We start from the raw sequence: 23,195 nt of genomic DNA on the forward strand, positions 1-23,195 counted from the left end.
GGCCAACCTATTCAGCAGAAATATGGTTTCCTGAACATGCCAGTTTCCACCCTCTGACAACCACTAAGCTAAATTTATCAGGAGCACTGTGGTCAGAACTATAGAACTGTGGAGCTGACCGGAGCGAAATTTGGTCAGATATAACTATTAACAGTTAATATTAAAAATATGTTTTAAAAGTAAATGCATATACTGGTGCATCACATAGATGAATCACATGCTGAGCCAATATTCAAATCTATGATTCATGACCACTCTCGATTTAGTTTGATATGCTTCCAATTTTATAATGACTTTTATTTTGCTTCTGCATCTTGGAACACTAATAGAGTCAGTTAAAATCCCTTTCTAATGCAAAATTACAGAAATATTGAAGTCATCGTTTCTCAAATAATGGACATGAAATTATGATTCCCAAACATAAAAAATCTGGATTGGATTAAACATTTTATTAGCATACTAGAATTTAAACTGTATAAATGTAAAATGAATTCATAGTTATAATTATCAATCTCTTTCTACACCAACAGAAATGACAGAAGACAATATTTATATATGGTTTACTTATGTATGGATTGCAGTTTCAAAGTAAATTTACTTTCTAAATGTAATTGTTTTAATAAGAGTTATTCTGTGATGAGTTGTTAATTCATATTGCAAATACTACAGTATCATGACACACTTCCAGATTTTATAGCAAATCTTTAGGCAAAGAGTTACAATCACTATTGATCCTGTGTTGTGTTTAAGTTTTCAAGGAGCTACATAATTTTTCCATGTCTTCTGCTGCTGCACCATAGAGAGGATTTGGAAAAGAAGTGGCATTCACATTTTCATTAAATGGATACTAAAATAAAAAAGATAGAATCAAATTTTAAATCCAAGTGATTCAATTATTTTTTTAAACATACAAACAAATGGCTATAGATTTGTTATAGAAGTAACATATTAAAGAAAACTATAAAATCTTGAAAAATTTTTAGACCAGACTTTCAGCTGAATAAAGATAGCATAGATCCACCAAAACAATTACCTACCACATACCCCTGATCAAGTAGTTTAACCTACTTCTGCATCTGTTTCCACCTTTTTTCCCTTGTCTCCAGAGCCCTTGCTCCAGTATACATTTAGCATTATTTTAGGCAATCTGTGTACAATAGTGTAGTTGCAATGGGTCACTACTTTTTGTACACAACATTGTAATTTCCTTTATTTCAAAGAAATGGTTATAATTTCCTTGATTGAAAAATTATGAAAAAATAGATAATATTAACCTTTCCTTCAGGAGAGGATTTCAGTAATTCTAAACATTTTCTTCAACATCTGCCCAGACTGAAACTCACTGCTTTAATGTATGGTGTACCAAGTAGCTATGAAGAGCAACACTACCAGAATTGTTATTATGAAGTCCTTGCCAACCAATTCAGCCCCTGTCATCTTTCTCAGATTTCCAGAGGTGCTAACAGTACAAGTAGGAGTAAGCCATTGACTTTAAGTGACATTTTCCCCTTTCCTCTGCAAATGAATTTCCTTTTCTAGTCCAACCCACATCCTAGAAATATATTATTACATACCTCATGCCATGGAGAAACACTGATTTGAACAGCAGATGAGATGGCATACCTAGGTGACTATAAAAAGAAAAAAACTGCTTCAGAATATTTTTAGTGAGCTGAAAAGAATATATTCTGCCATGTGGTGCCTGTGTAACACACTCTATGGATCCAAAATTATGAAGCAGAATTATGAGCAAGAGTGGAGCTATGCTAAGCCCACATGATTTCAGTGTTCAGGAAGGTTCAGGAGAGCTGTTCTTTATGAAGCTCAGAGACTCCCACAAGGGCATAACTTGTGAGTATTCAGCTGGAGACAACAGCTTTTGCTCACATTCTGTCATCTCTCTTGATTGATGATACACCATTCAGATTTAAGTCTCATCAGAGTTGGAGAAAACTCATAATGCCTGTTTTCTTTTAAAAAGAGGAATTAACGTAAACATGTATTTTCCCAGTTTTAGAGAAAATAGAGGAAGTTCTGGTACATGGCTGGACTTCAATCACGATGCCTGGGGCTGTCTTCCATGAAAATGTCTCTCCTGACTCTGTGCTTCTGTTTTTCAACTTGCTCTTAAATGAAGCCTGTCAGGAATCTATTTTAACTAAAATAAAAATGTCCTGATGAATTGGACATGATTGTGATGGGAATATTTCCAACTTGGAGCTCTCACAAACTCCAACCTATAAGTGAATTCATTTGATCTAATGTCTCTAAAATCAGGTGTAAGGACCTTTTTACAGAAAGTAAATGGCATGTCAGAGTTAATCCTATTCAAAGCTGCAGTGGAATCTTATATTATTGACTGTGCAAAGGACAATCCTTATTTTCTATTTCAAATCAAGCCTAGCTCTTTCAATGCTAATAAGGGTAGTATCAAAATGAGGGCAGGAAGGATATCTAAATTTTTTTTCCCAAGGTTCTTAGTCTTTTTTAATTTAAATTATAAACAAAATATCAGAGATACCTTCATTTAATTCAATAATTTATTTCTTGTTAAATTTAAAACATGATTTTTACTTATCATTCTAATTTGAGAATTAGATCTTGCCTTTAATTTTTTGCTAAATATGTTCACTTTAAAATACATATTTTATGCAAAAATTTCTTTGTTACTCTATCAGTTTCTTAATTCGGATCAGCAAAGGGTACTAGGGCAATGTGTGGCCAATTGCTTCTTTAGTGTCAAGGTGAATTCTACAGTGACAGAAATTGTGATGTATGTTTAAGGTACTGGGGAGGACTAAAAACTCCTTTATTAAAGTTAAGTGAGTGTGCAAAGGCAACTTGGTTGCCAAATCATGCATTTTGTGTTTGTATTGTTTCTGATGTGTTTCTTTAGTTGTGTGTTTGCTTTGTTGGATGGTTTTTCTTGGTTTTGTTTGTTTGTTTATTTTCCAGGTACAAAAGGAGACGAGTCCCAGCGAGTTGATTCTTATCTATATGTGGTTGAATATTTAATCCAAAATACTTTTTTTTCCTCCAAATCTTCAGCCTATAGTCGTGATAAATATAAACACTGAGAGGCGTCAAAACTGAGCTGATTTCAACTATTACTGTGTTTTGAAAATGCACTGGAACTGATCTGAGTATTGAGTTAATTTCTAATTGCCACTTATTAAATAGCATTCTCTCAGGGATTACATTCTTTTAATGGAATACTATTTGAGGACTTCCTCAAATACATTTTTATGAACAGCTTACCTTTACTTTCCCAGATGATCTAAGGTTTTCGTACAATGGATTGGCAAATGAAGAAATAGCACTTTTCTGCACTTTCCTTGGGAAGTCAAACAAGGAAAAAAAGGAACAAAAGACACCATATCACACAGGTCATCAAAGAACCAAACAGATTAAAGTTCAAAAGACTTGAGTCCAAAAAAATAGGAGGCTATATATATTTACAACTGAACTCTACTGAAATTAGTGAAATTATATCAATATTCTGGATAAATAATGTCTAGGTTAAAATAATAATTTTTCATATGTTGCTTCAAAAAATATATATGTTTCTGGATGTGCATAGAACTATTTAGTATTTATAAAATGCAGGTTTACTGCTATACATTAAATATAACATGAGATTACCTTAAAAGTTGCATTCCTGTAATTTCTTTGCATGGAATGAGATCATGTTCTTCCTGTGTTTTGCTATCACACTGACAATTCAGTAATTAACATGGTCTTAGGCTCCAAGTTCAAGAGCACCTTAGTTATTTCATTGTTATAAGTACTCCACTTTTCCAATTAATTGGGAAAGAACATGCATTTTGGGTCAAAATCATCAGCATCTGTTTTAAAGCTATACAAGCTTTTTCTATCCATATCTTTTTCTATAAAGGCAGGAATAAATAATCACTTGAGGTATTGAAATGAAAATTTTTCATTAATTAACACAATGCCTTAATTTATAATAGATTATTAGGACAAATTTTGCTCTTTATGAATCTCATGTCCATTACCTCATCTGGAGATTTAAAGTTGATAGATAGATAGTTGATAGTTCACATACCCCATTTCTTTCTGGAAGCACTTATGACCTGTGCAGTTAATCACATTTATTCTGCAAAAGCAGAATGGGCATGGAACATGCTACCTAGATCTACATTTTTTTCCCTAATAGATGACTAGTTGTTAATATTCCACATTGCTTGAAATCACAGAATCATGGACTCATTAATGTTGGAAGAGAACTGTAAGATCACTGAGTCCAAAGTTTGACTGATCAGCACCTCTTCAGCTGGACTATGGCTGGCATGTCCAGACTCTTCCACCTCCATTGACACTCTGTTCCGATGCTTAACAACCGTTTTGGTGAAGAAATTCTTCCTGATGTCCAGCCTGAAGTTCCCTAGCACAGCTTGAGGCCATGTCCTCTTGTCCTCACACTCATTCCTTGGAGAAGTGACTCACCCCTACCTGGCCACAATCTCCTGCCTCGGGCAGTTATAGAGAGCAGTAAGGTCTCCCCCAACCCTTTACTTTTTTCAGGCAAAACACTTCCTGCTCCCTCAGTTGCTCCTCATAGGAATTGATTTCTATACCCTTCACCAGCTTTATTGCTCTGGACTCTCTCCAGCACCTCAATGTCTTTGTTATAGTGAGATGCCCAGAATCATCAAAGCTGTTCCAATACCACATAAAAAGCAACAGATGTATTAGTTAAAATTACTGAAGAATGAAGTAGAAGCTTATCTTTGCTTCTGAAGTGATGCATGTATTTCTTTTTGGGTTTTATCCACGGTCTTTATGCCTTGTGTACATAAAAATCTGCATGGACAGTATTCTAAGACAAAAATTTTCCCTAAAGCTTCCCATCAGTCTTGATGATGGAGAAATAAATTTTGTTGTTTGTTTCTTTGTGTGTTTTTGTTCCAAAGCTGCTCCTGCAGGTGGTTGAAGCCATGTCTCCCTAGAATCTGATAGATAGGCTCTGTGTTACTGGGGTAGGCAGGACTGAGGGGACAAGAGCAGCCACAGGAGCACAGCCCACAAAGATGTTGGGAAGGGAAGCTGTTCCTCAGTGGGAACCACAGGGGAGACACATTGAATTATTTCTGTTGCAAATAGATAAACCAGAATGGCTGCTTGGGAGGAAGACACAAGTTAAGGCAGAGACATATTCTACCTTATAGAATTAAATCAGTGCAAGAAACTAAGTTTGAATTTTATACTAAACCAGACATGTCTCCCTAAAATTTTTCATAACAATACTGTCAGAAAATAATTGCTTCTAATGCCAGTCTCATAATTTATTTTGATTACCTGACACAACAATGGGGAGAGCTGAATATTTGAACCTGTTAATTTTTTCATTTGATCTAATCTTAACTGTAATAAATAATGATATTCTGACTCATTTAGTTTGCTTAGTGAAGCAGTGAAAAATTATTTATATGCCTACTAACTGTATATTTGCGTCCCAGTCTTCCTGAATGAAGTCCAGAAAATGTGTACAAAATTTATTTTTTACTCTAATATGAGAGGATGGCTCACAAAATCTAAGGCCAGAACAAAATTAGATGAGTTTTTAAGGAGTTTGGCTCTGCTTCTAAACTAGTGCCCAAAGGGCCAGACTTGCATGCCTTAATTTTAGTGCCTCATTGAGACATCACAAACCATCTCTATGGCCTAAAAGCATGATATGGAATTAAAGAAATCACTTCTCTTTAGAGTCAGTTGAGACACTTCCAGAGGGCAACACAGGTCACACAGTTCTCAGTGTGAACCACCCTTACTGTGCCAGTAGCAAATGGTAAGGACAGGGATTGGTCTGAGTCTCTTTTGTCACTCCTTTAAACTCGAGCAGTTTGTGCAGGACACATACACAGCTTATTGGGGCAAGAGCATGCTGAGTACTTGGGTCTGTCCTGAGGGCAGGAGGGTGCTGAACACAGATCTACAGCTTCCTCTGTAGATTTAATTACAATTAAGCTACTAATTAAAATAATCCCTTAAAAGAATTTTTATAGGTGTGCTAAAGCTGCAGTTCTTAAGAGAAATGAAAACTCAAGATCTTAATTTCCAAAGCATGTTTAAAATCTTTTCAGTAAATTTAGGTTTGCTGAAGTAAGCTGTATTTTGCACATCCCATAAAAATAGGCATAATGCAAGGAGAGAAGACTTTCCAGAAGTCTGCATCTAAAATAATGTACAGGCCTCTTGGATGTTTGATTTGACTGTTAATATGCTGTATAGGTTTCCTAAGTCTGTACTTTGTATCTTTTGAGTAATGTTTTTTTAATTAAATCACTCTTTTGCAGTGATCCTGAAGGCTGCAGACTACAGAGTCTAGCTGCACCTCAGTGTGTTTCCTCCTGTTTCTGTGCAGTCCTTCCTGTGCGTGGTGATCATCAGATGTAACATTTCAGAAAAGCTGAAAACTTCTGAGAACAGAAGTTTACCCTACAGAGGAGTCAATGGATTTGGATAGCAGCATTGGACTAGTACAACAATTCCCAACCAACATTTATGGCTAATGCTTCCAAATTTTGGTTTACTTTTTCCCATAAAACTGCGCATTTTTCTCCCATTATACATGAACTGTATCTGTCTCTGTTCCAGTTCACAAGCTGAAAACCATTCACTAAATGTCATTATGCTGTCATTCTGTTTATCTCTTTGGGATATAGGAACAGAGGCACAGGCAGCAATGACCTCTGGCAGCCCCTCAGATCTGTTTGGAGAGATTCCCTGGAATATACCACCCATTCCTTCACACCAGACCTCCAGGAGGGTATGGTCTGACTGCAGAAAGTCTGGCAACAGAAACTGGGAATCATCGTAATTGTAAGTAAGCCTTAACTATGGAGAAAGACTAAAGCACTGAGCTTGTTTACCCTGAAGAAAGCAGCCTGTAAGGAGGCATGACAACTGCCTTCAAGAACAGAAAAAGTTTCCTGCAAGGAGGAAGGGAATGATCTGTTATTGCCCATGGTGAATAGAAATGAACTTAAATGATAAACAGACATATCAGCAGTTGGAATATAACTTTCTAACAGCAAACTTCTTTCTACCCAAGGTACCAATATAGCCCGAGGATGCCATCAAATTCATGTTGCTAGAGGTTTTTAAATGTGAACTCAGGAGTGATACATTTGAGTCTGTGATGTGGCAGGATGAAAAATGGCCTCTGCGGGCCCTTTCTTTCCATGATTTTCTATAATTTTAAAATGCTTTCTCATAAGATCCCAGTTTTTCACTCTTTTCCTTGTGTGGCAAGATACACTGTTATATGCTTTGGAAAATTTAATGTTCTGTGTGCATTAAGATTGACAGAACTGATAATAGCTGTGGTGCATTGGCCTTGCAGTGGATGGCACAGTTCAGGAACAGGAAAGAAACAAACTGAAATGATCCAGGGATGTTGACTGATTTGGAGGCAGTAGTAAAAAGGCATAACTTGGCTGGACAGAAAGTCACTTACTTTTCATATTCTCACATTTCAAATTACAATGAAGCATTAGAAGGCAGCTGCAAAAAAATGGAAGCTAAAATGAAGCTTTGCGTCTATTTGGTCAACAAGGACAGATGTCACTGATGGAGTGGAGCAACTGGCAGCCTTCCCTTCTGGATTAGGGAACATCATGTCTGTAGTGCAAACAGGAATGAGAGAAACTCACAAGCTTCTCTGATTTGGAGCTTCTATACAAAGGTTTCACATATCCCCAGCTGGGGCTGGGAAGTATCTGACATATCTGAATGCTGTCATAGCAATGAAGTATGCTGCTGCCAAGCCATGGAAAGCTGCTTTTGTCCATTAGGAAGTAAACTTACATGATGACTTCCAGTAAATCCCACTCAGTAACAGGAGTGATTAAAGCCTGCAGATCAGAAACTAAATTCTGCAAAGGAAAAGGAGATAGAAAAGGGGAAGCAGAGTATCCATTCTGGTTTGAAGGAAAGGGTAAAAGCACTATTATTGTTTCCAGAGAAGAAGAGGGACAAATGTGACTTAGGATCTCACTGCTGTTAGTGGCAAATTTTTAGCTGGCAATCACCTGAGGGGTACTCAGCCTATCCCTACCCCCTCCTACCTGGTTTTCTGATGAAAAAAAATGAATTGTATTGGACTCTTAAGCTTCTCCAGCTCTTGTGCACATTCCTGTACTATATTCCCTGAGACTTAGATGGACCTACACAACATTTTAAGATGTCATGGGAGCTAACACCTACAACTCCTAATGATCTCCTTTGGAGAACCATCTGCCAGTGCCTGAATGGGTGGGTCTATACAGTAAAGCAACGGGACACTAACAGAAATTACATAAAAATAGCAAGCAAAAGAATTTATCAAAAGGTAGTAAATGTGGCCTCAAGCCTGTGAAAGCTTCCCTAGAGTGACTCCTAGGGAAGTCACTCCTATGTTTTCATGAAGTCAGTGCCTAATGACTTTATGAAAACAACATGGCTCAGGAGGGCTAAAAGCAGACAGAAGTGAAAACTAACTGTAGGTAACTATAATTTATGTGCCAGTAAAATCCTCTCATTCATCAAATCCCTTGAAAAAAATCAGGAGTAAAATCTCATGCCTCTGTGTGGTGCTGTCACATTGTACATTTTACAGACTTATACAAACACAAGTCACTTCTTATTATAAAGCCTTATCCTAAAGATCCAAACTTCAGTACATTAACATTGGCTGCATTTTGACTTGTCACTTCTGATTACTGATTAAGCAGTTCAGGAATAACTTGCCTTAATTTACTTCTATGTTTCCAGCTGTGATTTTTGTATACCAAATCATGGTAGGCATTAGGTAGTTGAAGAGGAAGAACCTGGATGAACTTATTTTCTCAAATTCAAAATTTCAGATTTCATTGTTTTCACAATTTTAAACAAATTGCCATTTATTAGCTAAATTTTTTCTTAGGAAGATGCCTAAAAAAGCATTTTGACTTACATGTTAAGTAGACTGTGACTGAAAACAAGGAAAATAAAAAATATTTTTTTAATAATTATTAATGTGGGCAAAATTATTTGACAATCTCAGTTTATAATAGATAAAATTGGTAGTCAGAAAAATTTCCATCATCATAACTTACCTTTCTGGAAGCTTTCATGAAAGCAATCAAGACCAGAATAAGCTTTGTTTTGTAAGCTTGTCTAATCCTCTCTTTCACAGCTCTGGTTCTCTACATATCAGGGCTGTGGGATATTCTTAGAGCCATACTAAGAAGATGCTCATTCATCCCTGTTTTATACCTAATAGGACCATATTGCTTAGCATCATATTGCAACAGGGTAGAAAAAAGACTAATTTTTTTTGGTAGAATAAGTAATTATAAGAAAAGAAAAAATTATTCCTTAAATATAGACTGATGGGTAAAAGAGATGTGAATGGCAGTGCAGTAACCTTTGAGTAGACATTTATGAAAGAAAAACATAGAGGGAGTGTTGAATGAGAGCACAGAAGAAGTAGTGGAGGAAACAAGAATATTTTTTGAACGAAAACACTATCAAACATGTTTTGAGAAATTAAACTCTTTTTTCAAAGATAAATATTGAAATGACAAAAATAAAAATGCAGCAGCTCTTACAATAGAAGTAATCTTGCACTTCTGAAGTGCTTTTCCATATGTGTGCCTTGGCAGGTTGTATTAATGTGAATGAATTAAATCTTAAAGCCCTGTGAAATCAGATAAGGAAATGTTATTCCTGCTTTCAAGAAGAGGAAGATGTAAGGAAAGCAGGTGAAGCTATGCACTCAATTAACAGAAGCACAACCAATAAAGGTTTCTGCTTCAACATTTTGTTCTGTGTCCACAGACAGCTCTACCTGTCAGGGGAGCATGCAGATAGGAGACGTGTCAGCAGCAATAATGTCAGGACAGCAGTCTGCACAGTTTAGTAGATACTTTGGGAGATAACAACATCCCCAAAGAGAGGGAAGTCTATAGCAGAGAACAAGTTTAAAGGAAAAGAGACAGCTTTGAAGATGAATTCTGGAGAAGAAAATGAAGGGTGAGGAAAATCTAACAGCACAAAAATGGACAAGGAAATGTGCAACAGGAATTGCTGAAAGGGAGGAAGGGACAATGCTGGGTACTTGCTGACAGAGAAGGATCTAGCAGAATAAGTTGAGAGATAGGCAGAGAAGCAATACAGAGGTTTGAGTAAAATAAACAAGGAGGAGAGAAAAAGCAGAGATTATTGAAGGAGAGAAAAAAGCAGAGATTATCAGAGGGATGACAGGAAGGGCTTGTAAATATATCTGTGAAATAATGAATTGTTAGTTGAAGGCATATCCTAAAAACCTCTGAATTTTATAATTTAAGAATATTCATACAATGCCACAATCAAAACATTCTAGGCAATCAAACCATTGCTCATTGTTTCCAGACTGGGGCCCACTAAGGTCAGCTTTTACTGCAAAGTTATGTTCTCTGCTTAGTGTTTCATATGAAGACAGACTGTGGGGAGATTCAAAACTGAAACCAATGAGCCTGGGCAGCTGGCCATTGCTCTGTACCACATTTGTATCTGCTATATGCAAAATAAAAGTTTTACTTACATTTCTGGTGCTTTCTTCTTCGAAAGAAAATACAAGGCAGCAGCTGTAATTTTAATCAGTAAGAAACCGATACCAAATCCAATCCAAATATCTGCAAAATCAGAGCAATCAAAGACAGAAATAACTAAAATGAAAGACTCAAAGGATGAATTGAAAGACATTACTTTCTCTTTACAGACCTACCATTTTGGAGGAGACTTGAAGTTGGAGGCTGAAGAGGCTTAGCACTTATGTGGCAACGATTTCCTTTCCATCCTTTTCCACATCTGTAATAAAACAAGAATTTTTGAAGAAAGGAGGAGAAAGGATCATAAACAGTGATGAGCACGCAGGAAAGGCCAAAGTTTTCAGCACTTTTGCCAGTGACTAAAGCTTATCTAGGAATCACAAAGAGCAGCATCAAAGTTAATATAATGGAATCTAAGTGAGAAATACACAAAGAAAACTAAGAGAGAAAAAAAATAAAATTAAGTTCAAAGATTAGAATTGGCTTCCTTTTCCATAATGCCATGATATTGTTCTCTCACAGCAAAAGAAATGTGACTAGTTTCGATGTATCCCCCATGTGAGGATAAATACATATCTAAGTTGAGAGACTGGGACCCTAATATAGAGAAAGATACACAATTAGAATATGAGAAAAATCTTTTTCTCCTGTCATCTAATTTTTTCTCTTGTTTTTCTAATTTTTTTTGTAAAAATGGTACCTCTCCAACAAATGCCTTATCAAAACCAAAGCTTCACTTGAATGCAGCCATGTAAAATTATTCCAATGTTTCTGTTTCTTGATTTGAAGTGACCAAAATATAAAATATCTGACACAAGATTTGCTGTTTTGATTTACACTTGCTGCTTAATGGTTAATCAAATTCAACAAAAAGGCCTATATCATTTGTCACTTTAATTTGCCTCAATTAAGCTTTTGTCTACTTGCTTTTATTGTGGCCTTCTGTCTCCATGAGAATGAAGGGACCCTGCACACCTAGGTGAGGGTTAGCTGCCTTTGCTGAGAAACATGCAATTTGGGGAATTTCAAAATAGCTGCAGCATAAAAGGTTGGTAGGGGGATGGCCACACTCTGACATCCTAATTTCAGGCACCCCACATTGTGTTTGAACCCCATCCTGAGTGTATTGATGGAATGACTTCTACCAGCTTTCCAATTACATGCATGGCTGTTGATTTATGAGCTTCATAAATTTTAAACATTTTTTAGAAATGTGTATCAGGAAGAAGTGATGGTAGTAGTCCAGTTTCAGTCCTACTAATGTCATATGCATGGAAAATTCTTTTCACCTATTATTCTTTCTTTACAGTTTCATAAACTATTAATGTGGGCTGGAATGCACATTGAGATGCTTGCTAACTCTAACATCACTTTTTTTTCCATAGTCACCACTTTTTAAAATGTAATTTTGAAATTTTAGTTGCCTCTCCTTAAATATATAGCATGAAACCTTACATATACACAATTAAATCTTTTTATTAAGCTTCTTTAATTTGAACATGTGAGAGAGGACTTCATGCTATTTGCCATAGTTTAGCACAAGGTACTGCCCACATGCCTTACCCTAGCAGCGGCACACTGAGGCATTTCAGAGGGACAGGAAGGCATTTCAGAGGGACAGGAGTGCTTCATTTTCCCAGAAAATGACTTAGGAGTGCTGGATGTAGGAAAAGGAAGGGTGGGGTGACAGGAGCAGCAAGAATCTGTAGGTGCAATGATAACTAGAATCCTTAAAGGATCAAGGCATGTCAGAAACCAGATTGATATCCCAGTTTCAGACATGACAGGAAGGTGACTTCACCAAAGACCAAAAGAGACTGATGCACAATTTATTGCAATTCAGTCTATGGTTAAAAAATTCTGGGCAGAGACTATGCCAGAAGGGAAGTACCAGCTCTACTCAAATATAGTGGGCAGAGGGAGATTTTATTTAACTCATTTACAACACAGATGGGTTTTCTGTGGTTAAAGGGTTACCTTATTTAAGGTTACTAATTGCTAAACTAACGAATCCTAGCTTTAGAAATTAGAGCCAGTGGTATATTCTGACATGCTAAGTCTAAAGAAAAAATGGTATTTCAGCTGACAGCTCTGGCTGAGCTGGAGACCCATTGTATTCAGTGACTGAAAATACCTGGTCTCTTCAATCCTCCTTCTTCTTCAGCATACTACAAAAAATCGTGTTATTCATGAGCTGCTCTTTTATGCAGACTGATGATCTTATAAAAATGTCAAATTGCAGCTGGGCTGACACCAAGCTCTATGGATCCATGTAGAAACATTGCAATCTGCTGGTAATCACCCATCAAAAGAATTTTCTGATTGCTCTCAATTGTATAATTTCCTTTCTCCCTGTTTGCCAGATATTCTGTTGAACTAGATATGCTTTTAACCAAAATTGGCCTCTTTCTTGTCACTGCAGGACTTACTTGGCTGTAAAAGAAAGAATAAGAACACAGATTTGCAGCTGTGCCCAAGCACTGCTCAGAGTGGCAAGGAGAGGTGCCATTTGCTGGTTTGGAGACACCAGGCCATAACTCACCTCAGAGCTGCAAAGAGGCAGTTTAAAGAGCCGGTGTGGTACTGGTAGGACTGTAGGAAAGTTCTACTATACAGAAATATCTAAATATTCCTTCATATGCTGTGCTTCCATTCATTGATGGAGTATTTCCACGTATTCATGCTATGTTTGAATTGTGGGTAAAAAAATTAAGCATCTTTTGGTTTATCTTCCTATAAACACAGGTTTTGTGATCAACTATTAACTCCTTGGCTTGGCCATTCATTCCTCTTCAAATCTCTGAATGCTGCATGACACATACGACTTAGGAATCTGATGTCAGACTATCAAGGTGTAATTTTAGCCAGTGAAATGATTTTCCACTGTGTCCATCTAGGTTGTTACTGCAAGTATCACTGACATTGGCTGGGGAATAAAGAAAAGTGTAAAAATGGATAAAGGTAGAGCAAAGATAATATCTCTGGAACTTGGTAATTTATAAGGAAAAATTCAAAAAGCAAATTGATGGGAAAATGGTTGTAAAGCATGAAGCATGGGGACTATTTTATAGGGAGAGGGAAGAGTGAAGGCAAAAAAAGATGAGGATAGTAAAAACATCATAGCTAATCCTTAAAGGCCAGGATGGAAAAGGAGTGCTAAACAACAACAACAAAAAGAGTAAATAAATTGGTTAAGTGCTCCCACATGTATGTTCACACATTAATTTATTTGTTATTTTTTAACTGTGATAGGGAATCTTAGCCATCATCTCTGCCACTGAGGTAAAACATTTGACTGTCAGAAAAATCTCATTTATAAATTTATAATTTGGAAATTCATTCAACCATTTATCAGATTTTTTTTTCATCACTAACAAAATTCCATCTTTCCAAGTAAAAAAAAAAAAAAAAAAAAAGACAAGGGAAAGTAAGAGTTACAGCTAGTTTAGATGCCTGCAACTTTCAGTGAGTCGCCAAGAAAAACTTGGGAAAATTGCTCATTAATAGCTCTCAGCTGATACAAACATTGCCTCTGGCTTTTAATGAAGCCAAGCTTTTCTGTTCCCAGAATAGAGGGAAACTTCTCTTAAATATTCAAAACAATCTCGTTTCATAAATGTCTTGCAAGATTTTGTTCCTTCTATATCTGTCATCTCTAGAAACTCCAGCTGACTACAGTGATAGCTGATGGAGAACTCACTCTGTAACTTGAGAGGAAAGGATAGAATGAGATTTCTGTCACCAATATCTGCCAATAACTTAGATCAGAGAAGAAGAGAACAGTTCTAGACCATGAAAGAAAATAAAATATAAATAGTTTTAATCAAACTACTCCAGTTATTTCTCTGTATTAGAAACCTGAGATGCACTTTCAAACGAAACAAATTTTTAAGGCATGGTCTTCTTTAGGACAGCTGGAAGTTTTGCTAAGAAATGCAGAATGAAAATCTTTTACAGGTTTAAAAATGCTATACCCCTATATATTATTTCATATTTAACAAAATCCAGAAACTATTGCAGACAAAAAACCAACCAATCAGACTAGTTGGTTAGAAGCTATGAAAAACTTACATGACAAAACACAGAACCTATAATCCTTAAGAAATGAGATACATGTACCCCATTCTCTGATTCTGACTCTCCATGGCCTCCTGCCTGTGCAGTCCTTTGCAGCTGTGTTGTTGTGTGGGTGTTGAAAAGATCTTCTCATCTAGGGACATTTCCTGTAGGCCTCACACTCTGTCCAAAGCATGAAGTGCTAGGCAGTTGATAAAAAACTGGAGGAGTTCCTCTTTTCATTGAGGAATAAAATAAAAATATTGGGGAAAAAAGGTGGCAAGGACAATCATGGTATAAGTTTGCAGTGATTTTGAGGAGATGGATGAGGTTTCCCTAGGTGTTTGTACTGGGGGTACAGAATACACAATCCTGTGCTTTTGCAATCACAAAATAATAGTCTCAGCCCTCAGACTTCTTTTGACTGTTACTGAAAAACTGTATCAGTGAATAACAGTAATAATAGCAGACATCTTTATAGGAAACCAAGTCAAACTTCACCTTAGTACTGTGCAACCCTTGGGACAATCAGTCCTGAAGTGAACTTTGGTCAACAGCACCAGGTCAGAGCAGCCTTTGCATGCACCCAAGAGATGACTTCCTTAATTCCAGATAACGAAGGAGAACACTCTTAGCTACCCATCCACTGCTGAGCATGGACTGTACTTCTGGGAGGCTGATAAGTTGCTTCTTCAAAGTCACAATTACTCTTCTCTCTGATGAGAACAGCTAGGGATACGCCAGTGCTATTGTGGTGTAAGGACCTTTAGGATTACAGATCAACCATGTCTTCTGGACTATGTGTTAAATCTTCATTAGCAGGGTAATGGGAATTTTGAAGAGCTTCCTTAATAATCCTCTTCTGCTATTTTATTTTAAAGACAGACAATTCTGAAAAGACTGAATTTATCTCTTGAGCCATGAAGCCAAAATTCCACATTATTTATGTACGATTAATTTCTGTGGACTAATGACATCTTGACTAATTAGCAGCACCACATTTTATACAAGTCTTAAGCTTATCTGAAATACAGATATAGCTATTGCAATCCTTTTAGACAGGAAACTCCTCCTAGTTGAAACAGGAGGAGCAACAGAGAAAGACAGATGAAATAGCACTTGAATACTTCCATCCCAGTGCACATCCTAATCTATCCTGCCTGACAGAACGTCTTCTCCTGTTAGTGAGTTCTTATAGAAAAGTCACCCTGGTAGGCAGAATGTTAACCCTTAAGATTTGCTTCCAGGATTTCCCCTCATTATTCCCCATATACATACTGGTAATGCAGAGGAAAGAACTTAGCATTGCCTGTGTTGCTCCATCCTGTGCCTGCAGTTGGGGCTCATCTCACTCAGAATGAAAAATAAAAACCAGACAAGGTGTCTGTTGTTTTCCATGTTCAGTCAGGGCATTTTTAATTTACAAGAACATGTCTGGCTAATACACTGCTTCATTTCAGAATACCAAAGCACACCTTCTTTCCCTATATTTATCTGAAAAAATTGTTATACAGAAAATCTAATCTGTTATGCCTTGTGCATGTTCAGAATGACCAAAAGTTATTCAGCCAACTATTCAGTGTTGGTATTAATAGTATGTAGATTAGGGAAGTAATGTGTGGATGATTGTAGCTATATATTCCCCTGAACATGACTGTGCACTTTGCAATGTCCTTTAGAGAATGTTCTTATGAATCTGCTCCAATGCAGTGAGACAGTACCTTCTGTGTGAGCTCAGATTGGCCATGTTTATAGTACATTACATGGGGAACATGTAATATATTATAAACTCACATTGTCTGGGAGCTGTGCCATGTATGCCTACATGCTGGACAGCTGCTGTGTAGCAGTGCAGGCTGCTCCAGGAGTGGTGTTGGATGATACAGGGGAAAAAACCCACCCAAACCACAACTCTAGCTTCTTGTGGGAACAGAATTTACATCTCTCTGCTATAGCAGTGTAGAAGTTTCTCTGTTCACTAGGCTTTGCAACTAATATAGTGCAAATGAAGCTTCATTAGATTCTGGATGAAAACAGCAACTCTTCATTCCATTATGAAGGAAGAAGCAAACTCTACTGCAGCAAAGTAGTTATCCTTTTGCACACACACATGAAAGATCCTCAAATGCTGTAAACTCCCACTAGCACATCAAGGAACAAGTGAGGAACAGGAGCTCCCCACAAATGGCCATAAAAGAAAGCTGACTAAACTTCTGAACAGAATTATGTGGTGTGGTTCTGTATGCTAACAGAGGTCTGGAATTTGAGGATATAGATATGGCTTCTATTCTGAACACTGTTAAAATTCATAAGTGGCAAATACAAATGAATCAACATGAAGGAGAGCAATATAAGGTATAAACAGATTCTAAAAAACTACAAGTACTCTGTGAAAAGATCTATGCATCCTCATAGATTTTCAAGGAAAGTAATGGCTCACTTTGTATCATAAAACCTGCAGTATGCATAATGAGTAAGATAGAAGACTTTCGAGATTACAGTGATTAAAGTCATATGGCAGAGTCTGAAAAGATCAGATTTAATTTACACAGAAGATGAGTGGGAGCAGATATGCTGAAGGTAAACAAAATGATATATGGTAAATGGAAGAAAAATCATGCGTTGCTGTCTATCTTCTAGAACATTCAATCAAACTGAAAGGAAATACATCTTAAACTAATAATAAGGGATCTATTTGTCACACAGTTGTTAGCTGACCTGAGGGAGTCCTTGTCCCACAGCAAGTCTTAAAAGCCAAGAACTTAATGATCTGTAGTAGAGAGAGCTCCTTTAATCAGAGAATTAAACTCTTTAGAGATTACAGAGTCCAGTGTGGTAACTGATGGCAATTTGGAAGAAAATTCATATATTGGCATCATTATCTTCTATATGTATCTTTTCTTCAGTGTGTGCTGGGAGCTACTCTCAGGTTCCTAGCATGACACACTGATTACTCATTGCTCTTATAGCCACAATGAGAGGTTCTAATTACAGCCTGAGTTGAATAGCAGAATTGTTATAAGGAAGGAGGAGGTCACTGTATCTAATCGTTTTTCATAGAGATACACAATGAAACTATGGTAACCAGTTTAAAGGTTTAGAGTGGCACTTAATTCTTCAAGCATTAAGCACCTGAAAAGGGAGGGACCTAGAGACAGTTTGGACAAACTTAGACTAGGTGAAATAAAGAGACCAGTTCTCACTGGGTCCTTTACCTGTGTCTGTAACTGTGTCACAATGAATAATTCTGACTAAATGGGTACATTTTATAATTCTGACTAAATGAGTTTTGTTCCTCTTGCCTAGATTTTTCACAGCCAGGCAAGAGGAAAAAAACCTTAATGTTTGCTGTGAAATGTTGAAACAGAAAATAAGCAACTTCTGGTTTTAGAATGAGAGCATGAAGGTGAGATTTTTATCATGGACAGCTTGTGGATGACTTCCTGTTAGGTGCAGGCAAACCCTTTATTACATGGGGAAGGATAAATTCTTCCTCTAATGCCTGTCATTTTGAACAGAGAGGCTGGAAAATTTCAAAGCAAATATTCTTTACTGAAATTAGTTAATACATGAAAAGGCTTATATTTAATGGAGAATTTGAATCTAAATATTAAACAAATTCTGTCAGAACTTGAAACTTGCCTGATCTGCCTGATTTCTTTCTGGCTCTTAATGTTCTGGCACTTCAGAATAAAGTAAAATTTTGAAGTTATTCTGATGAGAATTACACCAATCTGAAAAAAATTACTTTATTGTTTCCATAAATTCTTTCTGTTTCAGACCAGCTCCTGATAATCTTGCATGACAGAGTTTTTTTCAGGGTGTTTAATCCTATCATAAGTAAATGCAGGCTTATATGGAAATTATTTGCTGTGTCATTTGCTTTTGTGCCTTTAGTGTTTGATGAAATAGGCCCCAGCAGAATTCACTGAAGGTTGGTATGTGACATGCACTGTGGTTTATGGCACAGATTTATTCAGCCACACCAAAGAAGCAGAAGTACATGTTCAGAGCAGATGGCCAGACCTGAAATCCACCATTTAAACAATTACACTCCTTTTCATGCTAGCTTTTCTCACCTTCTCAAATAATAGTTTTCTGATAACAGATTTTTCATTACTATATCACTGAGTTAAAAGCTCCCATGGGAAAAATTGTGAAGCTACTCCTGGCACTGAAGAAATAATTTGGTGCTAAATTCAACAGGCAAATGACTATTCACTTAGCTAGATAATAAACAAAATAAAAGTTTTAAGATTTCTTAAAATAGAAAAAAAAGTGCTTTTTGAAATTAAATTTTCTCTAGGACAAAACCAGTATTTCAACCTACTTAAAGTTCAAACCACCAGCAATCGTGTGGTTTAATTCTGACTGATGCTGATATGGGGCATCCACACAACAGAGAAAAAAGCAACCTGAAACAGTGTAGTAGAAGCACTGATCACTAATGGCTGGAGGTAAGAGCCCAAACCACAGCTGAGTCCTGAGTTTCAGCCCACTGCTTCCAGAGCTGTGCTTTGCAAAAAGTGACCCTCAGAATCACTTTGTCCACAAAATAGTCTTATCATTTTAAGCCTGGATGAACCAGGCTTAGTCGTGTTGTGAATTAGAATCAAATTGTGGCACACTGTGGGCACGGGGCTGGCACCTTGTCTGCTGAGGGAAGTTGGGTGCAAGTACTGCAAGCGATGTGCTTAGCATGTGGAGCACATCACCAATGAGAAAAGGGACTAATCTGCACCTTCTCTTGCTGTAAGGAACCTTGGAGACTGAAACATTGCACATTACCTTTGCCATATGAAGAGGAGCTGCCCAAGGTGTCTGTATCAGTACAGCAGCACATGAAAAGTGAAAAAGTTCACTCCAGAGATACACCTTAGCTTAAATCAGCAGACAGAAAAGAAGCAGTCCTTCATGCCAGCCTGTCTATCCATCTTGTTTCCAGTTTTTTCTTCCTCCTTTTTTTTCTTCTTGTCCAATCTTCCATGCTTTTCTTTCTTTGACCCTCTAATGTTTCTCTTCTATTCTTTCCCTCCTTCCCTTTTTCTCTTTGTGGAACATACCTTTGGAGCTGACCTTTGATTTGCTCTTGAAGAACACTTCAAGTAAGGGAAGAATATAGAAAGAAAGAGGGCAAGAAGATAAAGAGGTAGAGAAACAAAACCTCTAGGAAACACGTTCTACATGTCTGTGTCTCAAATATAGACCTTAGCTGCAACTTTTAGAGGGCTGAATGGAGATTAAGGAATGACCTGACAGAAAGTCTGGCTGTGCAGCTGTGTTGACAGCTGGTAGCAAAATTATGTTTCTTTCAAAATCAGCACTGATTTCACATTTAAGCAAGATAAGGAAATAATGCAATAAATTATAGAAGAGACCTGTTCATTTCACAGAAAAAAGTTTTGTGCTTAAATTAAAATGCTGTGCTAGAACAGATAGGGTTCTCTATAAGTAGAAAATGTGATAAAAGATCTGAATATATTTACAGTGGCTGAAGTTTAGCACAGAGACCATCCTTTTATTGCCTGATTTTTGCTAGATTATGGGTTGGGATTTTGGGGGTGTTTTGGGTTTTTTAAAACTTTCTGTTTGGTTGGGTTTTTTTGTTAGGTTATTGTTATTATTATTGATTTTGGTTTGTTTGTTAATTTTTTGTTGTTTGTTTCTTTTGAGGTTTTTTGGGGGTGTTTGTTTTTTTTCTATTTGCTTTGTTTCTTAATGTTTGGTCTTATTGCTTTTAATCAATAATACTAAATAACAGTAACTACATTATTATCTGATTTATAGCTAAGTAAGAAATAATAGATATTTATTTGAGTCAGCTCATGTGTCTGCTTTTCACTGCAGTTTACCCTCTGAATGGTTTTCATGTGAATGAATCTGCAATGTCCAGGTGAAATTAAATAGTTATTTTAAAAGCTTATGCCATGGAAGTGTTTTGTCAATATTAAAATACACGCTTGGCACAAATAATATAAAAAAAGTTTAAAAGTTATTTTCTTTCTTTTTCTGCTGCCCCTTTTCAGCACTGGTTCAGTCATTTTATCAGCTGAAATGGTTGGCTTTTACCAGAGCCTGCCAACACCAGGCATTGCTCCTGGCAGGTGGATTGTTGTATATATTGGAGATTATAAATCATTTTGTCATTCTGAGACAGTCATAAATGTATCTGCTTGCACGGGGGACAACACTGTACAATAACATCTAATTCTGCTTCTCACTGCTGTACAAAGGAGGTGCACAAGAACAGGCTAAAATTACATCAACAAGAATACATTCTTTAAAATGTTTTGCTTCTATTTTAAATATATGCTTATACATAAAAGCAAAACAAAACAAAACAAAAGACACCAAACTTCTCTTTTTCTTATCATCCATGTACCAGAAAGACAGTGATTTACTCTCTGAATTGCATACAACTCAGAAAAAACTTCTGCAATGAGTTCTGCACATGCCAGCGTGGCTCACAGAAAATAATGCAGGGATGTTGTGTCTGCATAATTTGTAGGTATTAGAGATGAATTTCACAGATGCTTAGGGAATTCTCTCTCTAGTTTCTTGTTATCAAGTTAAATTCATGAAATCTTCAGAGGAATGACCTTTAAACAATTTATGAGAACCTAAGACACTTTAGATGCAATAAAAACAATTTCATCACAACCTTCCTTCCAGCTCCACATTCTCTTAGCGTTGTTATGGTTACAGAGTCAAGACTTGAGAATTTAGGAGAAGCTGGAACTGAGGATTCCCTTGCAATTTCAATGCAAACCCTCAGGTATGCCTGTTCAAGCACATATTTAATTGGAAGACCACAAACTTGTCATGCACCTCCCTCCCAGATTTAAAGCTTTAATTCTAATATTCAGTGTTTAGTATTGCAACATGATTATAATCAGGGGATACTGCAGAGGTGATTCACAATACCCAATTTAAAAAAATCAAACAAAACAGGAATTGTTATTACAAGTACCAAAGTATTACAAACTTCAAGTAGCTAAATCATCACTTCTGTTCTTAGTATTTAAACATTCAAACTTCAGCACTTAATACTATTCTATTTATTGCTATGAAGAGAAATTTGAACGCCAAGTGCATTCTTGAAACAATTATTGAGGAGAACAGATAGGTCTAAATGTGGCTCATTTCAACTAATTTAATAGAAGAGTTAATTTCAACTGTTAATTGTTAATTTCAACCTGGAACTTTGATGAAGCAAAATCTTCCCTGTGATTCACGTGTCACATATTTGTAATAACATATGTTGAGCTACAGCCAATAATAGAAAAATTTCTAACAGCATTCCAGCATCCATTCAACAAAGTCTCTTCTTGGTGACAGCCATGGAATATGCAGTACAGATGAAGAAATGAGAACTATTCCCCTGATGTTCGCACTACTGTGCAACGAATCACTGTACATAAAACAATTCAGAGCAGCCTTTATGCTCCTTTAGCATGCACTGCCAGGCAGAACAAAAGCCTAGTTAGCCTGCATTGCTGGTCAACAGCCCTAACAGACAGAGGCAGTATCCAAAAACCTTTGAGATCAAAGAATCCTTGCTATGTTCTGTTTTTCTACTGATGATTTTATGTTAGCAGTTGGGACAAGGTGGCAGGGAGCCATAACAAACATTCTGTGTCAATAAGGGGCAGATTTACATTTTGTAAAGCCACAGGACTGAGGTGTTTATATAAGCTGAAGTCAGCTTTTATATAGCTGAAAAAGAGATTTCATTAACCCACTTCTTGTCATCTAAGGACATTGCAATTTTTCATCTATTCGGAATAATAAGTGTGTATTTTTTCTACAGAGTTCCTGGCAGATAATATTTTTTTACTGCTCTTGAAACAGTCTGTTACAAAGCTGGTACAATGCCCTAACTTTATCCTTCAACATCAAATAGCTGAAAACCATGACAAGATAACTTACTTTCACAAATGCCTTCAAAGAATGAGAATAAGAAATGTATCATATTGATTCACATCAGTTCCTTTTTTCTTTTGGAGCAAATAAATTAATAATATATTATATTGTTACATATATGTTCTCAAATATGACCTGAGGTAATCAACCCTCTAATGTGTAAAAGGAGACTGAACTTATTTGCATATGATAGTTTACTATATTTTGAGTGAAATTAGTCATTGATCCTTTTAAGTTGATTTGCTATGGTTTATTTTTTTACTAGAAGAATTTTTTCACAGGTAAAACATCCAGTAAAAATGATTGGCTATGGTAGCAGCTGTGTCTGCAGGTGTTTTGCCAAGCACAAGTACAAGAGGAGACATGCAGCTGCTATGAAGCAGCAGGAGTCTGAGTCTGCCTCTGCTTGTCTAAAAAGGTGGAAAGCAGAGGAAAACATCCTGCATGATGGACTTTGGTTGTGAGCCAATGTTTGGGACTGAATTTTTAAAATATATTTTTAATATACAGCACAAGAGTTAAAAAACCTGCATTTTCATTATTTTCTAAATTATATCTAGATTTAAGAATTTAATATTTTTAATTATTTGAGTAGATATTGTGATTCTTAGCAAATGTAATAAAACTATATTTTGCCAACAC

General features: G+C 36.5%; 1 protein-coding gene across 3 annotated transcripts in view; it reads right to left on the minus strand.

Annotated features, from left to right (window-relative positions):
- Positions 1 to 430: 430 nt before the first annotated feature.
- Positions 431 to 23,195, minus strand: part of MALRD1 (MAM and LDL receptor class A domain containing 1) — a 217,159-nt gene continuing 194,394 nt past the window's right edge. For all 3 annotated transcript variants that reach the window (XM_074535188.1, XM_026795148.2, XM_074535181.1), the window contains 5 exons: positions 10,751 to 10,833; positions 10,568 to 10,658; positions 3,259 to 3,334; positions 1,575 to 1,631; positions 431 to 847 (listed from right to left, as the gene is read on the minus strand). In XM_074535188.1, the coding sequence (XP_074391289.1) occupies positions 746 to 847; positions 1,575 to 1,631; positions 3,259 to 3,334; positions 10,568 to 10,658; positions 10,751 to 10,833 (409 nt within the window). In that variant the 3' untranslated portion in view covers positions 431 to 745. The remainder of the gene's footprint in view (positions 848 to 1,574; positions 1,632 to 3,258; positions 3,335 to 10,567; positions 10,659 to 10,750; positions 10,834 to 23,195) is intronic.

Source organism: Zonotrichia albicollis, chromosome 1 (genome assembly GCF_047830755.1).
Source record: "Zonotrichia albicollis isolate bZonAlb1 chromosome 1, bZonAlb1.hap1, whole genome shotgun sequence".
Classification (NCBI taxonomy): domain Eukaryota; kingdom Metazoa; phylum Chordata; class Aves; order Passeriformes; family Passerellidae; genus Zonotrichia; species Zonotrichia albicollis.